The following is a 19,019-nucleotide window of genomic DNA, read 5'->3' as shown; positions in this document are numbered from 1 at the left end:
CCTGTTTTTGCATTTTTTTTAATCATGTGATGTCTGAACTTGTCTCTAATAATTAAACCGAACAGTGCAGAGATATATTCCCTAGTTACATGGTTGTCTGTGACAGAAGCACCACCCCTCTCTGTGCACTTTAAACTCTCCTGAACAAATATTTGCCTGTTCTCAAACTAGTTTAAAGCCAGTCACTCTGAAGTAAGTGTCTCCGCTGCTTTGGATGAATCAAAATGTCCAGCAATCACAGATTACTGGTGAAAAATGCCAAACAGGTGGTTCTGATCTGCAGCAATGGAGAGAAATACCTGAGCAAGCATGGGCTGCAGAATCTTTGTGTGGTTGAAAATGGGAGCGTAGTGATAGGGAGGTAAGTTTCCTAAACCAGTGTAAGTCGAATTAGATTGAAGAGAAAGAATTCATTATTACATTTGCATAGAGCCCCAAGAACAGGCGTCTGATCCTCATACTGTGTGATTAAAAAGACAAAAGGATAGCATAGATGTTTGTTTAGCATGTTTTGACAGTGAGTTAAATATTGAGTTAATATTGTTACAAATGACTTTAATTCTCATTAATGTAGCTGCTCTTGGATCAGCCGACAGCTCTGGTTGAAAGTCTTTTACTCTGCAGCGTCCAGGACTCTTTTAAATCAAGGCTCTCTGGTGGCTCCCAGAGGCTCAGTGACTCATTACAACCAGAAACCTCCTGTTTTATTTATGCCACTTTATTTCTTCTATTTTCTTACAAATGTATAGAATCTTTGTGTTATTATTCAGTCAATTACCACTTTCTATTTCAGGTTTTTATTTTGACGAGGTGTCGGTGCAAATTTTTATTTCTGTAACGTTACTTTAATTATTCTTTTTTACCACTGAATGAATGAATGAACATTTTCATTGTGTATAAACACATATAGAACCAGATGCCATAAATTCATATAAGACGGGACTAGAGATCTGTGAATACATTAGCAAACAACTGATAAAGTCCAACAATACAAACCCAACGGAAGCATCTTTTACAGTTTAATCTTAATAAATCACGGATGAAAACATCTACTATATAGTGCAGAAAAAAATCTGGATAAATACTAATTTAAAGAATCCATCTTGTCTTCTCTTCAAGGCTTTTCAGTCGAAGTATTTCAGAGTTTTGTCAAAACATTTAATGGAAAATTAACTTTCTTAAATCATCATTTGTATTTCCTTTCCACTAGTGGAGCAGAAAAACAAAAGAAGCAAAGTTTGGCCTGATGATGGTTCCAGAGGAAATGGCATGTTGTTATAAGAGTCACCCTCTGTGTGGCGGCAGGTTTAGGGGCTCAGCTTTGTTCAGCCTTCAGTTCCATGTCGTGCTTTAGAGTGAACGTTTACATTAAAGCGACTCGTGTGTCTCCATCCAGCGATGGGCTGATTAAAGCCGTGGGTCCTGCTGAAACCATCAGAGCTCAGTACGCAGGAGCAACGTTTGATAAAGTGATTGATGCCACAGGAATGTGCGTCCTGCCCGGTGAGTTTCAGCTGTGATTTGTGTTGATGTTTTCAGCAGAGGCAAATTATTTTCTATGTCAACATACAAGCAGCATTTCTGGACTGTTACTCAGGACAGTTTCCTTTAGTGTTTCCTGTTTATGCTTCTGCTTCTTTACTTTCTACACCTTATTACACTTGTCTGCTTCAGCTGCTAGTTGCTTTACAGATGAATATTTAACATACAAAATACTGGATACACTTATATAAATATAATGCATCGTTTTCCCCTTATAACTGCAGTTCAAACAGAAAGACATTTCTCCCCTTAAATTCTCAGATAGTTTCATTTGGATAACTGTAAAATAAAATAAAAGTGACACCTAATTACATTAAAAAATTCAAATTTGTGTAGCAGGACTTGCAGGTTTTCTTTTTTTTTGTCTCCTGTCAATCATCTCATGACCCCTCAGATTTATCTTGTGGCCCTTTGGGGCCTGTCCCATAGGTTGAGAACCCCTGGAATAAACTACACAACTTGGTGGTTGCAGTAGTTCTTCAGTAGAGGATCTGAGCACTTCCACTGCTTTTTATTCAATAGCATAAAATCTAAATCAGTGATTTCAACAATCTTCTTGTTTCAGGTTTGGTTGACGCCCACACCCATCCAGTCTGGGCTGGTGACAGGGTGCATGAATTTGCAATGAAGGTGAATTATTAAACACAAAGTATTTTCACTATTTTCACCTCACTTCCCGAACTGCATCTAAACTTTTGGTGAAATTCGTGTTTGTTGACGCCTGCAGCTGGCGGGAGCCACCTACATGGACGTGCACCGGGCCGGCGGAGGGATCCACTTCACGGTGGAGCACACTCGAGCTGCCGCAGCCTCGGACCTTCTGTCCTCCCTGAGCGGCAGGCTGGTCCGGATGCAGCGAGCTGGTACCACGCTGGTGGAGTGTAAGAGCGGCTACGGCCTGGAGCTGCAGACTGAGCTCAAGATGCTGGATGTGATCGAGGCGGCCAGACGCGCCCTGCCCATCAACATCTCCTTGACCTACTGTGGAGCCCACGCAGTGCCCAAGTATGACCTATGACCTCGTCTCACACCACACCCTGCAGTGTAACCGTGACTGTGTCTGTGTGTCTTTGTGTGCAGAGGGAAGACGGTTGCAGAAGCCACGCAGGACATCCTGCAGGTTCAGCTGCCACGGCTGAAGCAGCGGATGTCTGCTGGGACTCTCAGCGTGGACAACATCGACGTGTTCTGCGAGCAGGGGGTGTTTGACCTCGGCTCTACTCGCTCCATCCTGCAGGCCGGCAGAGACATGGGCCTCAACATCAACTTCCACGGAGATGAGCTTCATCCCATGAACTCTGCTCAGGTGCCACCCACTCACTAAAGCTAAGAAATGCGGATTGACCCACAATATAGGATTAGTTTCATCCATTATTTAATCAATTTCTTTTTAAAAATCACATAATTGTTTGTGCCACAAAATCTTTAAAAGAAAAAGGTGAAAATGCTCCTCACAAGTTCTGAATGTCTTCAAGTAGACAACAGTGAAATCTGAATGTTTTTTTGAGGCTGTTAAACGATTGTTTTCATCAGTAATGTTAATAAATGCAGAAGTACGGCTCTAACTAATGATTATTTTCATTATTGATTAATCTGCAATTATTTTTTTTAAATTCATTTATTTGTTATTTGGAAAATGAGCCCCGGAAAGTGTCTTTAATGGTTTATTTTGTCCAAACACTCGTCTAAAATCCAAATATATTAAATTTACAAAGATATAAAACAGAAAAAATCATTAAATCCTCACATGTAAGATGCTGAAACCAGAGAATATTTGGTATTTTTCTTTGATAAATGATCCTGAGTGTGTGTGTGTGTGTGTGTGTGTGTGTGTGTGTGTGTGTGTCAGTTGGGAGCAGAGCTGGGAGCCTTGGCCATCAGTCACCTGGAGGAGGTCACAGACGAGGGGATCGCTGCCATGGCAAAAGCAAAAACCGCCGCGGTCCTTCTGCCAACTACAGCCTACATCCTCCGGTAAACTGACACACAGATACTCCCACACACCTGTGTCATGGCTGTGAGATGTCTAATAATCCCTGTGTGTGTGTGTGTGTGTGTGTGTGTGTGTGTTCAGGCTGCCCCAGCCCCGGGCCAGAGACATGCTGGAGGCGGGAGTGATCGTTGCCCTCGGCAGCGACTTCAACCCCAACGCCTACTGCTGCTCCATGGTGAGTGCGGCAGGAGAGGCGAGAGGTGAAAGCACGTCTGTGTCTTCTCTGTCTCTCTGTTAACCCCTCCCCCTCTCCCTTGTCCTTCCTCAGCCAATAGTCATGCACCTGGCCTGTGTTAATATGAGGATGTCCATGCCCGAGGCTTTGGCCGCGGCCACCATCAACGCCGCCTACGCCCTCGGGCGCTCCCACACACACGGCTCCCTGGAGGTCAACAAACACGGAGACCTGCTGATCCTCAACACCACACGGTAAATCAGGACAGTCCCGTGTGTTTATGGGTCTGTAACATTTTGTGTGTTGACATCAAGGAGATGTAGAGATAAATTCTAATGATCAGTGAATGTTAAGTTGTGAAACGTACAATTACTCAAGTCGTTTAAGTAACTACAGCAAACAAACGAGATGTTGGGTAAGAGAAAGGCGACTGACCTGCGACAGACTTTACATTATTCAGTTTTGTGTTCATGATGACAGAAATAGGGTCTTTGAAGGCCTGTCTTCACTCACTATGCACAGCTTCCACTTTTTACCAACAAAGTCGTCATTAAACTAAAGGCAGAGCGCGGATCTGTGGATCAGTTTCCACAGAGAACAGTTTAAACATCTTGTTTAAACACCACAGTTCATATGCAGCTGCTGCAAAAAGCCCCGTTTCCCCTGAAACAAGTCACTGCAAAGCTGCTGCTCATGATGGAATTCAAGCGGCTTTGGATGCACTTCACAAAACGTCCAATAGAGGGCGTCACTGAGAACAGCTGACTCCTCTGTTCAGATCAATCCAGGTGAATGTGATCTAATACAGAAAATCAGGAGAGAAGAAGTGAGAGCATCTCGATCGAACACTGAACCTGAGCTAAAGTCATTGAATTGATTTTTACTCTTATGAACGACTCTGACTCACTTGTGTTTATTCGTAGTTTGGTAACCGCATGCTTCATGAGTTTATATGAAATACTGTATGTGTGTGTAAAACTGATCATCTCCTGTATGTTCAACTGCAGGTGGGAACACCTGATCTACCAGCTGGGAGGACACCAGGAGCTCATCCGCTACGTCGTCATCAAGGGCAACGTCGTCTACGACAATGACAAGACCATGGACTTATAACCAGTTAAGACTGATTCAGATTAGTGAAGGTACAATCAATGAATGTGTAATCACAGGCTCAGTATTTGTTGTAAAAACTAAAGGGTGCAGTACTGGGTAATTGTGTTGACGATATTTTTCTTACTGTGTAATTAAAGGGTAAAAAAAGGGGAGAGTAGCCAAGCTAGTCATTTTTATTTTAATTATTTTAATTACACGGTATTATTCCTCCTTAATAACAATACAAACAAAAAGCTGTATTGTGTTATTAATTCTCCCCAAACATCAGCTCTGTATCTTTGTCCCCTGCAGGTATCCAGTAATTAAGTATAATTTATTTCTCTGTTGCCAGTAGAAACCAGTGTGTTTGATTTAAACAAGTTAACAGGCTGTATCAGAAAGCGTTACCGTAGTTACTGAGATGTCAGTGTTCAGGCCCCAGTGAATCAATGTTATTATCTGAACTGTGAAACCAATGTTCTTTTAGATAAAAGTCACGTTACTTGTTGACTGAAATCACGTCACTCAGAGCGAAACATACCTTCTTCTTCTGTGTCTGTAAAATCCATTAAGTCAAACTTATCTCAGCAAAGAGAAGAATTTCATTATCACCCCAGAAAGAGCAGGTACAAATATTTTGCACCTTACGTGATCAAAGAGTTTATTGATGTGACCTCTGTTGAACCTTTCAGTGACCCGATGGCCGCCCTGTTTTTATCTGTGTAATCAAAGGACGTTTGACCGTCGCGGTGAAAACAGACGCACAAGAAAACAAAAGTAATGAGGTTGATGAGTCGAGTGATTATTGTTTTTATCAGCTGAGAGGAAAAACATCATCACGCCTGTGAAGAGTGCACTCTGCTTTTATTGATCATGTTAGTACACAATGCTTGTTTCATCTAAATGGATCTTTAGATATAATTCCACAGGCGTCACTTAAAAACCAAAACGTTTTCTCTTCGTGTTTCTTCTCGGTCGTTTTGACCAAATCTTCAGTCCGACATTTCACATGAAAACACTCATTATAGTGTGATTAAAAAAACCAAACAATTAAACCATAAGAAAAACTAGTTCCAATGCTATTCACAACAATAACTGATGAAAACATTATAAAAAGGCTGTAGTGGCACACACACGATAACTGACTTATTGTGACTATAAACAATAGGTAAGAGTAACAGGCATGACAGAGGTGATATATTTTATGTACCCGATATTAAACAGTTTGAAACGACCATCAGGCTTCATACTTCTTCCCTGCCCGGTGGATCTGTTGGTAAAGCGTCATGGAGAAAGCCATACCCAGGAGCTGGGGAAAAGAAAAACACATCATTACTTCGCTGATCTGCGTTTTCTGTTTCGGAGTTTAGCCCCGTTTTCCCGGCTGCTTACCTGTATGACCAACACACACATAGCGATGGTTCCCAGAAGGTGTTTGTTGTCATCCAGCCACTCCTCCACCTTCTCATAGCAACCCTGAAAACACACACAGCAACAGTACATAACATTGTGTACAACATACGCAATGTAGAAATGATCAGGACAGAGCTTTGCATGATTTCTCAAGTCAAAATAGTTGTTAGGTGCCTGTGACCACGGAAACAATTTTTTACTTGCTGAAATCGTTCCTCCTGTTCGTACTCGACATTAAAAGATCTCTTTCAAGTACAATCCAAAGTTCATCTGAAGGTAAAACAAGGTTTCAGCGGTCTGAGGTAATCACAACTTCCAAATTCAGTTTTCTTACTGTAAAAAATCTCTATCTCTTCACTCAACAGCTCAACAGGGGGAAAGGCTCCAACTACTGAAGCATGGGGAACATTTACAGCAATGCACATATACGTGCATGTGAGTGCTGTTTTAAGACGGACTTAGAATCAGAAAATACACTAAAACTAATTTAAAAGTGATGATCTGTGACGGCCTTTACATGAAATCTTGTCTCTAGTATCAGAGTACATATTAGCAAAAGTTAAACCAGGTAAAGACGGACTGGTTACAGAACAAATTCCAACAGGAAAAAACACAATATAACTGCACAACAACTGTCAGCTTTTCTCCGCTTGATAAGAATCAGCGGTAATAAATTATTGGAGCCGAGTGTGAAATTATATTGTGTTTTCTTCTTAAAGTTTCAAACAATGTGAAAGCGGTGGATGAATACATATTAGGTGCTCATGTGATTATATCTGGCAGCAGAGTTTTGGATCAATTCATTGTTGGTTTGCTCTTCTCATGGGATTTTGTCGGCAGTACCCGACTGACCCGTGTCCAGAAGGCGTTGGAGGCGTTGCGGCCGCAGCCCGGGTAAATCTGCTGGCAGCAGCGGTCGGGGACAACGTGATCCTGCAGGGCGGTGTACCAGTCGTTGTGGTTCATCACTCCACAACATCTCCACTGGCAAACAAGCGGGAGAAACGGAAACAGTCAATTATTTAAAAAAAATAAACTGCACCACAAACTTCATTTGCAGTTACTAAGTGACGTGGATTATACCTCTCCCTGTATGGTGTTCCACGCATCCTTCAGGCCCGCGTTGTTATCCGTGTAGTACAGCACCAACCCTTCCTTCAAGTCCCGTCTGGCGTTTTCGCTCACCTGGCCGGAAACAGAGGCGGACAGGTGGATTATGTAACATGTCGCAACACTCAGCCGCGGCGGCTCGGGGATCGTCGATAAACATGAATGTTCCTTTACACGGTCTTACCTTGTCGGTGTAGACGAAAAACAGGATGAGGAGGATAAGTTCGGCCAAGAGGATGATCAACAGAACGATGAAGAACTGGGAAAAGAAACCCCCACAGGAGAATGGATGATGAGAGGCGAGATACACTACTGTTGCTTTCATGACAGTTTAATAAGATAGTAAATATAAGATCCAACTTAGAAATACGTATTAGCTTTTAAACGCAAAGAAAATTTTACTTGGGGTTTGTTGAGAGATCTTTACTAAGTTTCTATAAGGCTGAAGTGTGAAGACAATCCAACTACTTCTAAACAACGCCACACTGATGCACTATGGGTACTGTAGTGCGCTCACGCTCAGCAGCAGGCACTTGTTCTCCTTGATGGCACCCAGGCAGCCCAGGAAGCCCGTCACCATGACAACGGTGCCGAGTGTGATGATGAGGTTGGCGGCGGAGAGCGACGGGAAGGAGGGCGACAGGGTGGCGAAGCTGCCCTGAGAAACCGACAGCCACACGCCGACACCGAGCAACCCGCACCCACCCAGCTGAAAACACACACAGGAAATTCAGACACTTCCTGCCGATTCAACGATAACGAAAAGGTTTTTAATTTGTCTAGTGATGTCATGACTGATTCACGGTAACATCTAAATTTCCTGACTCTTTGTGTGTGTGTGTGTGTGTGTGTGTGTGTGTGTTTGTGTGTGTGTGTGTGTGTGTGTGTGGAATAATTACCCAGAAGAGCAGGTTGAAGAGAAAGAGCATGTATTTCACGCAGCAGATGCAGCCGCGAGCCATGATTGAATTCACAGGCACTGCAAAAAAAAAACAACAAAAAAAAAACATGAAAAGACAATACACAAGTTTAACAGAAAGAGTTTAACAAAGTGATGAAGTTTCTTACACTGGCTGCACATTGAAATCAGAGTTGGTGATTATTTAAATGTATTATTGTCTGTAGTCCGTCAAACTTCAGCATTATGCAGGAATAAATTAAACGATAAATATGAATTTTTATGATATCAAACCACATCATACATCATAATAAGTGGGTAATATGAGGGGCAACATTTCTCATCTATTGTTTGTATCACCAAACAAACCGCGTTGTTCCCAATTACATCACGTTAACCGCAAACAGTCACGACCAGGAAGAGATCAACTCACCACTTCAACAAACAGGAGAACAGAGAAGCTCTAGTTTCGAACCTGTGACACAAAAGGCACACAGACATTTATACACTACTGTACATGTGTAACATTTATCATTGAAAGTAATGATTTAAACTAATATCAGCCGATATATACCGGCTCAACATCTCTATCTAACATTATTTGGCTTTAACATGTGTGAAGTTTAACTGTTGCTACTTTTTTAAATGCCCTAAAACTCATTCATCTAACTGTTTAAGGTTTCATGTAAAGGCAACAGGTTTCATCTTACTAACAAAGTTACATTTTAATTTGAAATTAATAATAAAAAATGTCTCGAATAAACATTTTGATTTGTCAGTGTCCCATAAAACACGTGACAACAAGTGTTTTTTATATTCCATCATCATCATCACCATCATCAGACAGAGTGAGATTCTGTTTCTCCAAACGATCTCTGCTCCCGACGTGACGTCACTGCAATGAACTCTTCTCTGCGGTTTTTTTTTTTTTTACAAAAGTTTGCGACAAACTTGACAAAATACAAACACACGCCCTCGTTAAATGCGCTAATTTTTTACAACAAATCCCGTTGGTGTTCGCCTACATGCAGCTAAACCACTTCCCCCTGCGACTCAGGCCGTGATTGTTTTCATGTGCATGTCCCTCGGAGATGAGACAAGGGGAAAAAGAAAAGAAAAAGAGGGGGATAGTTTCCTACCGTCGGCTACGAACTGAAGCTCATCTTCCCGCAGAGGTTTAGAGTTTCACCCGCAGACACGTGCGCTGCTTTCCCTCACAGCATCACTCGGTATAAAAACATAAATCCGACGGTTGTAAAGTGTGGACTGAGCTTTGAAGTTTCGTCGATGGCTGGAGAGGAGGAGGAGGAGGAGGAGGAGGAGGGGACTGGGTTGGGAGAGGGGCGGAGCACGGAGGAGGACGGAGCCGGAGTGGAGGCGTGACTGGCGGTGGTACAGAGAGGGACCAGCCGGTCGACGACCCGGGCTCTGGCCACATGCTCCTGGGTTGTGCCTGAACCAGAGACAGTATATAAAAATGGACGTCTGGAAAACAAAGCCAATGATATTGATATTAACTATAATGGCTGAGGACTATGAAATATGAACTCTAATGTTTTAAAAATATTGACAATTTGTTACAGCTACAGTGGAGTCCAAAAGTCATGTGATTGTATGTCTGACATGGGGCAGAGAGTGTAATAAGGGAACCAGGAAGAGCTTAGCTGATAAGACTGAACAATGTTATTGCCACAAGTGTTACATTAAAAAATACTATATTATCATATAAGAAACTATGTCTATGTTTGGGAAGAGAAGATCTTCACGTGTGGACACTGCAGGTGGAGGTGGTGCAGGGCCTCCATCATCGCTGCAAGAGGTTGTAGGTGTCCCGAAAGATCCAGACTTATAATAGAGAGAAATCATATCAATATCATATTGTAGAATATAGAGAAAAAGACAAAAGAAACAGCACTCTGGATATCTGAAGTATGTATATCAGTTAGCAGCAGATGTTTTTAAAAACTAAATTATGTTAGCTGAAGCTATACGTACGTGTATATAGGCTCAAATTAGGGTCAAAATGATTTTGAGCTTGTAAAGTGATGTTCACAAATTATTCCAATGTTTGTAGTTGTAAATCAACCTTAGTGAACCTGTAAGATAGATCTGCTTGAGAAATTCAAGTTTGCGTATGTGAAACAATTGCGCTTGTGTAAGAGAGATTTGTATTTGTTGAAAGTCTGAATCAAAACTCAACAAATGATCAGTGTTGAGGTTGAACAAAGCCAGTGTAAAAGAAGACATGGATTTGTCAGTATTTGTGTCGCGATACAGAGCAGAAAACTGTAAAACTGTGGTCAAAACACTGCGGTCCCACAGTGTGTGACACTGAAGTAACGAGGGGGGCTAGCTTGCTAGTATTAGCATTAGCAGCAACCAATAGATTGCAAATAAATAATGGTGGGCTAGCTAGCATTTGCATTAGCACTGATCATGAGGATTAACTTCTTTTCTACAATAATGACATTGATTACAATTATAATGCTAACAATGATATACAATAAATAAATGATGATAATGGCGGTACATGTGCACGTACAGTATATAGAGCTGCCCCCACATTTTCATTAGATCCAGCATTAGCAGCTGGCTTGCTGGCATTGTTCATTGATGAATGAATTTAACGATTTGATTATAAGATTGCAAAATGTCAAGTGGGGCGGCTAGTTTGCTAGCATTAGCAGCTGGCTTGCTGGCATTGTTCCGTCATTAATGAATTTAACAATTTCATAAGATTGCAAACTAACAAGTGGGGATGCTAGCTAGCATTAGCATTTTTTTTTCATTATTGGTGACAAAGTGCATATAAAGTGAAATTTTGTTTGTGATTGTATATAATAATAATGACAATAATAATAAAAATAACAATGATAATGATTATTGATAACAATTATAATGCTAATAATGACAAATTATAATTGCAATAAATGATAATGATGATAATAATTAATATTTAATAAATAGTATGTTTCTATGACTTTTTATGCCTTACTAAACTATGTCGTTTTATGATATTTTTATGCCATACTATACTATGTCGTCTGATGCCTTACCATACTATGACGTTTTTATGAACTTTTATGCCTTAATATAATATGATGATTTTTTGACGTTTTATGCCATACTATACTATGACGTTTTTTCATATTTTTATACCATACTATATTGTGACTTTTTTTGGCGTTTTTATGGCTTACTATATTATTTTGTCTTATGCTTTGCCATACTATGATGTTTTTATTACCTTTTACGCATTAATATACCAAGATGTTTTTTTGACATTTTATGCCATACTATACTATTACATTTTTTGGCATTTTTATGCCATAGTATAGTTTGATGTTTTTTAGCATATCTATGCCTTATTAAATTATTTCGTCACATGCCTTACCATACTATGACTTTTATTTGGCCTTTTATGCCTTAATATAATATGATGTTTTTTTGACGTTTTATGCCATACTATACTATGACATTTTTAGGACTTTTTATTCCCTACTATACTATGTCGTTTTTATACCTTATTTTACAATGACGTTTTTATGACTTTTTATGCCTTACTATATTATTTTGTGTTATGACTTGCCATACTATGGTGTTTGTATTACCTTTTACGCCTTAATATAATATGATGATTTTTTGACATTTTATGCCATACTATACTATGACATTTTTTGATATTTTATGCCTCACTATATTTTGACGTTTTTTGGCATTTTTATGCCTTATTACATTATTTTGTCTCATGCATTGCCATACTATGATGTTTTTATGACCTTTTATGCCTTAATATAATATGATGTTTTTATGACCTTTTATGCCTTAATATAATATGATGATTTTTTGACATTTTATGCCATACTATACTATTACATTTTTTGGCATTTTTATGCCATAGTATAGTTTGATGTTTTTTAGCATATCTATGCCTTATTAAATTATTTCGTCTCATGCCTTACCATACTATGACTTTTATTTGGCCTTTTATGCCTTAATATAATATGATGTTTTTTTGACGTTTTATGCCATACTATACTATGACATTTTTAGGACTTTTTATTCCCTACTATACTATGTCGTTTTTATACCTTATTTTACAATGACGTTTTTATGACTTTTTATGCCTTACTATATTATTTTGTGTTATGCCTTGCCATACTATGATGTTTGTATTACCTTTTACGCCTTAATATAATATGATGATTTTTTGACATTTTATGCCATACTATACTATGACATTTTTTGATATTTTATGCCTCACTATATTTTGACGTTTTTTGGCATTTGTATGCCTTATTACATTATTTTGTCTCATGCTTTGCCATACTATGATGTTTTTATGACCTTTTATGCCTTAATATAATATGATGATTTTTTTACCTTTTATGCCATACTATACTATGTTGTTTTTATGCCTCACTATACTATATAGTTCTTTTGACTTTTTATGCCATACTATACAATGACGTTTTTATGACTTTTTATGCTTTAGTATAGTGTGAATTCTGATTGATCACTTCTTGTTGTCTTGGATAATTCTTCACCACAGTCTCTCTATACCTCAGTTCATGCCTGTTCCATTGCTGCTGCCTGCTCCTGCTGGAACTGACTGCTGTGCTGCCATTTCCAGCCACTTCACTCACCTGCTGCTCCCATTCAGACAACTCACCTGCTCCACACCAGCCATCCACCTCCACGCTCCTCCTGCAACAACCTGGATCCTTCCCCCCCAACCGTCCCCCAGAACTCTCTCCCTTATTCACTGAACAATACCCAATAAAGATTTGTTATTACTACACTACTGGTTGTTTCTGTGTCTGAATCTGCACTCGGGACCAAGCAGTATTTGAACCATAAAGTAACAATGACAGTTTTATACCTTACTATACTATGATGTTTTTATTATTTTGAATGCATTAATTTACTATAACATTTTTATAAATTTTTACGTGTTAGTATACTACTACATTTTTATGCCTTACTATACTATTTTTTTTTCTTTTTATGCCTTACTATACTATGGCATTTTTATGACCTTTTATGCCTTAATATACTCTGTTTTTTTGACGTTTTACACCATACTATATTTTTATGACCTTTTATGCCAATGATGATTTTTTGATGTTTTATGCCATACTATACTATGACGTTTTTTTGGCATTTTTGTGCCTTATTATATTTTGACGTTTTTGGGCATTATTATGCCTTACTATATTATTTTGTCTTATTCCTTGCCGTACTATGATGATTTTATGACCCTTTATGCCTTAAAATAATATTATGTTTTTTTGACGTTTTATACCATACTATACTATGACGTTTTTTGATATTTTTATGCCATACTATATTATCTTGTCTTATGCTTTGCCATACTATGATATTGATATGGCCTTTTATGCCTTAATATACTATGATGATTTTTTTATGTTTTATGCCATATGACGTTTTTTCTGAATTTTTATGTCATACTATATTTTGATGTTTTTTGGCAATTTTATGCTTTATTATATTATTTCGTCTCATGCCTTGCCATACTATGACGTTAATATGACCCTTTATGCCTTACTATAATATGATGATTTTTTGATGTTTAATGCCATACTATACTATGACGTTTTTTGATATTTTTATGCCATACTATACTATGTCATTTTATGATATTTTTATGCCATACTATACTATGTCGTTTGATGCTTTGCCATACTATGACGTTTTTATGAACTTTTATGCCTTAATATAATATGATGATTTTTTGATGTTTAATGCCATACTATACTATGACGTTTTTTGATATTTTTATGCCATACTATATTTTTACTTTTTTTTGGCGTTTTTATGGCTTACTGTATTATTTTTTCTTATGGCTTGCTATACTATGATGTTTTTATTACCTTTTACGCCTTAATATACCAATATGTTTTTTTGACATTTTATGCCATACTATACTATTACATTTTTTGGCATTTTTATGCCATAGTATAGTTTGATGTTTTTAAGCATATCTATGCCTTATTATATTATTTTGTCTCATGCCTTGCCATACTATGACGTTTATTTGGCCTTTTATGCCTTAATATAATATGATGTTTTTTTGACGTTTTATGCCATACTATACTATGACATTTTTTGATATTTTTATGCAGTAGCATATTTTGATGTTTTTCGGCATTTGTATGCCTTATTACATTATTTGTCTCATGCATTGCCATATTATGATGTTTTTATGACCTTTTATGCCTTAATATAATATGATGATTTTTTGACGTTTTATGCCATACTATACTATGACTTTTTTTGATATTTTTATGCAGTAGCATATTTTGATGTTTTTTGGCATTTGTATGCCTTATTACATTATTTGTCTCATGCATTGCCATATTATGATGTTTTTATGACCTTTTATGCCTTAATATAATATGATGTTTTTTTGACGTTTTATGCCATACTATACTATGACATTTTTAGGACCTTTTATTCCCTACTATACTATGTCGTTTTTATACCTCATTTTACAATGACGTTTTTATGACTTTTTATGCCTTACTATATTATTTTGTCTTATGCATTGCCATACTATGATGTTTTTATTACCTTTTACGCCTTAATATACCAAGATGTTTTTTTGACATTTTATGCCATACTATACTATTACATTTTTTGGCATTTTTATGCCATAGTATAGTTTGATTTTTTTAGCATATTTATGCCTTATTATATTATTTCGTCTCATGCCTTACCATACTATGATGTTTTTATGACCTTTTATGCCTTAATATAATATGATGATTTTTTGACGTTTTATGCCATACTATACTATGACTTTTTAAAATATTTTTATGCAGTAGCATATTTTGATGTTTTTTGGCATTTGTATGCCTTATTACATTATTTGTCTCATGCATTGCCATATTATGATGTTTTTATGACTTTTTATGCCTTAATATAATATGATGATTTTTTGACATTTTATGCCATACTATACTATGACGTTTTTTGATATTTTATGCCTCACTATTACAATAGCATATTTTGATGTTTTTTGGCATTTGTATGCCTTATTACATTATTTTGTCTCATGCATTGCCATACTATGATGTTTTTATCACCTTTTATGCCTTAATATACCAAGATGTTTTTTTGACCTTTTATGCCATACTATACTATGTTGTTTTTTTGACCTTTTATGCCATACTATACTATGTTGTTTTTATGCCTTACTATACTATATAGTTCTTTTGACTTTTTATGCCATACTACACAATGACGTTTTTATGACTTTTTATGCTTTAGTATAGTGTGAATTCTGATTGATCACTTCTTGTTGTCTTGGATAATTCTTCACCACAGTCTCTCTATACCTCAGTTCATGCCTGTTCCATTGCTGCTGCCTGCTCCTGCTGGAACTGACTGCTGTGCTGCCATTTCCAGACACACTCACCTGCTGCTCCCATTCAGACAACTCACCTGCTCCACGCCAGCCATCCACCTCCACGCTCCTCCTGCAACAACCTGGATCCTTCCCCCCAACCGTCCCCCAGAACTCTCTCCCTTATTCACTGAACAATACCCAATAAAGATTTGTTATTACTACACTACTGGTTGTTTCTGTGTCTGAATCTGCACTGGGGACCAAGCAGTATTTGAACCATAAAGTAACAATGACAGTTTTATACCTAACTATACTATGATATTTTTATGCCTTACTATACTATGTTGTTGTTTTTTACTTTTTTTAATATGTATTTATTTTTTAGTGTTTTCATAACAAAGAAAGAAAAAAAAACAAAAAAGCAAAAAAAAACAAATACATATTAACAGTAGTTGATGGTGCTACACAGAACAGTACAGATTTTTAACAAAGGTTTTTTACATGCGACAAACAGGACATAGGACATAGGTAATGGCGCAGTGACGGAATAGCACTAGTTCAGTTTTTAGACATTAAATCGAGAAAAGGTTGCCGGATTTTAAAAAAGACTTCCTCTTTAGCAGACATAATGTACCTGATATTTTCCAAGTGTAATACATTTCCCAACTCTCTCAGCCACATTTCAAATGTAGGAGACCTCTCACATTTCCAAGATTGCAAAATTAATTTTCTGGCTAACAGTGTTGAGAGGGAGCTTCACAACCACTTTTCACACTATCTGGGTTGGCCACCCCAAACAACATGGTGAATGGGTCTGGGTTACATGGATGATTAAAGTCCTTAGTGAAAAAGTCAAACAAGGAGCACCAGAATGACTGTAGCTTATGACATGACAAAAATAAGTGGGATAGTGTTCCTTCTTCACTTCGACACTTAATACATTGGGATGACACATCCGGAAATATTTTTTGCAATCTGGAGGGAGAATAGTGTAGTCTATGTACTACCTTGAATTGTATTAGATTATGTCTTGCATTGATTGAGCTATCATGGGTGTTCTTAATACAATTCTCCCACATCTCATCTGAGATTTCCCTATCCAATTCTGTTGTTTTTTACTTTTAATGCCTTATACTATGGCGTTTTTATGCCCTACTATACTGTCATTTTTATGCCTTACTATACTATGTTGTTTTTTTGACTTTTTAAACCTTTCTATACTGTGATGTTTTTTATGATTTTTTATGCCTTACTATACTATGTCGTTTTTATACCTTATTTTACAATGACGTTTTTATGACTTTTCATGCCTTACTATATACTATGTCGTTTTCATGCCTTTTAGTCCTTAACATTCTATTTAGTTTTAATGCCATACTATACTATGACGTTTTTTGATATTTTTATGCAATAGCACATTTTGACGTTTTTTGGCATTTTTATGCCTTATTACATTATTTTGTCTCATGCTTTGCCATACTATGATGTTTTCATTACCTTTTATGCCTTAATATACCAAGATGTTTTTTTGACATTTTATGCCATACTATACTATTACATTTTTTGGCATTTTTATGCCATAGTATAGTTTGATGTTTTTTAGCATATTTGTGCCTTATTATATTATTTCGTCTCATGCCTTACCATACTATGATGTTTTTATGACCCTTTATGCCTTAATATAATATGATGATTTTTTTGACGTTTTATGCCATACTATACTATGACTTTTTTTGTTATTTTTATGCAATAACATATTTTGACGTTTTTTGGCATTTTTATGCCTTACTATATTATTTTTTCTTATGCTTTGCCATACTATGACGTTTTTATGACCCTTTATGCCTTAATATACCAAGATGTTTTTTTGACGTTTTATGCCATACTATACTATGACGTTTTTTGATATTTTTATGCAATAGCATATTTTGTCGTTTTTTGGCATTTTTATGCCTTATTACATTATTTTGTCTCATGCCTTACCATACTATGATGTTTTTATGACCTTTTATGCCTCAATATAATATGATGATTTTTTGACCTTTTATGCCATGCTATACTATGACGTTTTTTGATATTTTTATGCAATAGCACATTTTGACGTTTTTTGGCATTTTTATGCCTTATTACATTATTTTGTCTCATGCTTTGCCATACTATGATGTTTTCATTACCTTTTACGCCTTAATATACCAAGATGTTTTTTTGACCTTTTATGCCATGCTATACTATTACATTTTTTGGCATTTTTATGCCATAGTATAGTTTGATGTTTTTTAGCATATTTGTGCCTTATTATATTATTTCGTCTCATGCCTTACCATACTATGATGTTTTTATGACCCTTTATGCCTTAATATAATATGATGGTTTTTTTGACGTTTTATGCCATACTATACTATGACTTTTTTTGATATTTTTATGCAATAACATATTTTGACGTTTTTTGGCATTTTTATGCCTTACTATATTATTTTTTCTTATGCTTTGCCATACTATGACGTTTTTATGACCCTTTATGCCTTAATATACCAAGATGTTTTTTTGACGTTTTATGCCATACTATACTATGACGTTTTTTGATATTTTTATGCAATAGCATATTTTGACGTTTTTTGGCATTTTTATGCCTTATTACATTATTTTGTCTCATGCCTTACCATACTATGATGTTTTTATGACCTTTTATGCCTCAATATAATATGATGATTTTTTGACCTTTTATGCCATGCTATACTATGACGTTTTTTGATATTTTTATGCAATAGCACATTTTGACGTTTTTTGGCATTTTTATGCCTTATTACATTATTTTGTCTCACGCTTTGCCATACTATGATGTTTTCATTACCTTTTACGCCTTAATATACCAAGATGTTTTTTTGACCTTTTATGCCATGCTATACTATTACATTTTTTGGCATTTTTATGCCATAGTATAGTTTGATGTTTTTTAGCATATTTGTGCCTTATTATATTATTTCGTCTCATGCCTTACCATACTATGATGTTTTTATGACCTTTTATGCCTTAATATAATATGATGATTTTTTGACGTTTTATGCCATACTATACTATGACGTTTTTTGATATTTTTATACAATAACATAATTTGACGTTTTTTGGCATTTTTATGCCTTACTATATTATTTTTCTTATGCTTTGCCATACTATGACGTTTTTATGACCCTTTATGCCTTAATATACTAAGATGTTTTTTTTGCCATACTATACTATGACGTTTTTTGATATTTTTATGCAATAGCATATTTTGACGTTTTTTGGCATTTTTATGCCTTATTACATTATTTTGTCTCATGCCTTACCATACTATGATGTTTTTATGACCTTTTATGCCTTAATATAATATGATGATTTTTTTACCTTTTATGCCATGCTATACTATGACGTTTTTTGATATTTT

At 36.6% G+C, this 19,019-nt stretch overlaps 2 protein-coding genes across 5 annotated transcripts; one reads left to right on the top strand and one right to left on the bottom strand.

Annotated features, from left to right (window-relative positions):
* Window positions 1-171: 171 nt before the first annotated feature.
* On the top strand, window positions 172-13,027 carry amdhd1 (amidohydrolase domain containing 1). 4 transcript variants are annotated; one of them, XM_056367970.1, is made up of 10 exons: window positions 172-361; window positions 1,397-1,503; window positions 2,108-2,172; window positions 2,270-2,547; window positions 2,623-2,848; window positions 3,392-3,516; window positions 3,617-3,710; window positions 3,804-3,964; window positions 4,718-4,826; window positions 12,792-13,027. In XM_056367970.1, exons 1-9 carry the CDS (start codon window positions 225-227, stop codon window positions 4,821-4,823), a joined length of 1,299 nt encoding a protein of 432 aa, XP_056223945.1. In that variant the 5' UTR covers window positions 172-224; the 3' UTR covers window positions 4,824-4,826; window positions 12,792-13,027. The 4 variants fall into 4 exon arrangements, with proteins under 4 accessions (XP_056223945.1, XP_056223944.1, XP_056223946.1 ...); XM_056367969.1 differs by having other exon boundaries at window positions 4,718-4,852; XM_056367971.1 differs by lacking the exon at window positions 12,792-13,027 and adding an exon at window positions 6,581-7,057.
* Window positions 5,650-9,529, bottom strand: LOC130163641 (tetraspanin-9). The gene is made up of 9 exons (XM_056367973.1): window positions 9,363-9,529; window positions 8,657-8,698; window positions 8,225-8,304; window positions 7,843-8,034; window positions 7,510-7,584; window positions 7,299-7,400; window positions 7,068-7,199; window positions 6,195-6,278; window positions 5,650-6,111 (listed from the first exon to the last, which is right to left on the bottom strand). The coding sequence occupies exons 3-9, from the start codon at window positions 8,285-8,287 to the stop codon at window positions 6,040-6,042; spliced, it is 720 nt and encodes a 239-aa protein (XP_056223948.1). The 5' UTR covers window positions 8,288-8,304; window positions 8,657-8,698; window positions 9,363-9,529; the 3' UTR covers window positions 5,650-6,039.
* Window positions 13,028-19,019: the final 5,992 nt, after the last annotated feature.

The sequence above is a fragment of the Seriola aureovittata genome, chromosome 22 (genome assembly GCF_021018895.1).
Source record: "Seriola aureovittata isolate HTS-2021-v1 ecotype China chromosome 22, ASM2101889v1, whole genome shotgun sequence".
NCBI lineage: Eukaryota > Metazoa > Chordata > Actinopteri > Carangiformes > Carangidae > Seriola > Seriola aureovittata.
Note: the sequence above shows the minus strand (reverse complement) of the source record. Positions and strands in the feature narration are given on the sequence as shown.

Coding starts and splice junctions, on each gene's coding strand:
- amdhd1 (XM_056367970.1), top strand. CDS start 225: ATGTCCAGCAATCACAGATTACTGGTGAAAAATGCCAAACAGGTGGTT. Junction 1,504..2,107: donor AGGAATGTGCGTCCTGCCCG/GTGAGTTTCAGC, acceptor TTCTTGTTTCAG/GTTTGGTTGACGCCCACACC. Junction 2,849..3,391: donor ATCCCATGAACTCTGCTCAG/GTGCCACCCACT, acceptor TGTGTGTGTCAG/TTGGGAGCAGAGCTGGGAGC.
- LOC130163641 (XM_056367973.1), bottom strand. CDS start 8,287: ATGGCTCGCGGCTGCATCTGCTGCGTGAAATACATGCTCTTTCTCTTC. Junction 7,585..7,842: donor ACAAGTGCCTGCTGCTGAGC/GTGAGCGCACTA, acceptor TTCTTTTCCCAG/TTCTTCATCGTTCTGTTGAT. Junction 7,401..7,509: donor TTTTCGTCTACACCGACAAG/GTAAGACCGTGT, acceptor GTTTCCGGCCAG/GTGAGCGAAAACGCCAGACG.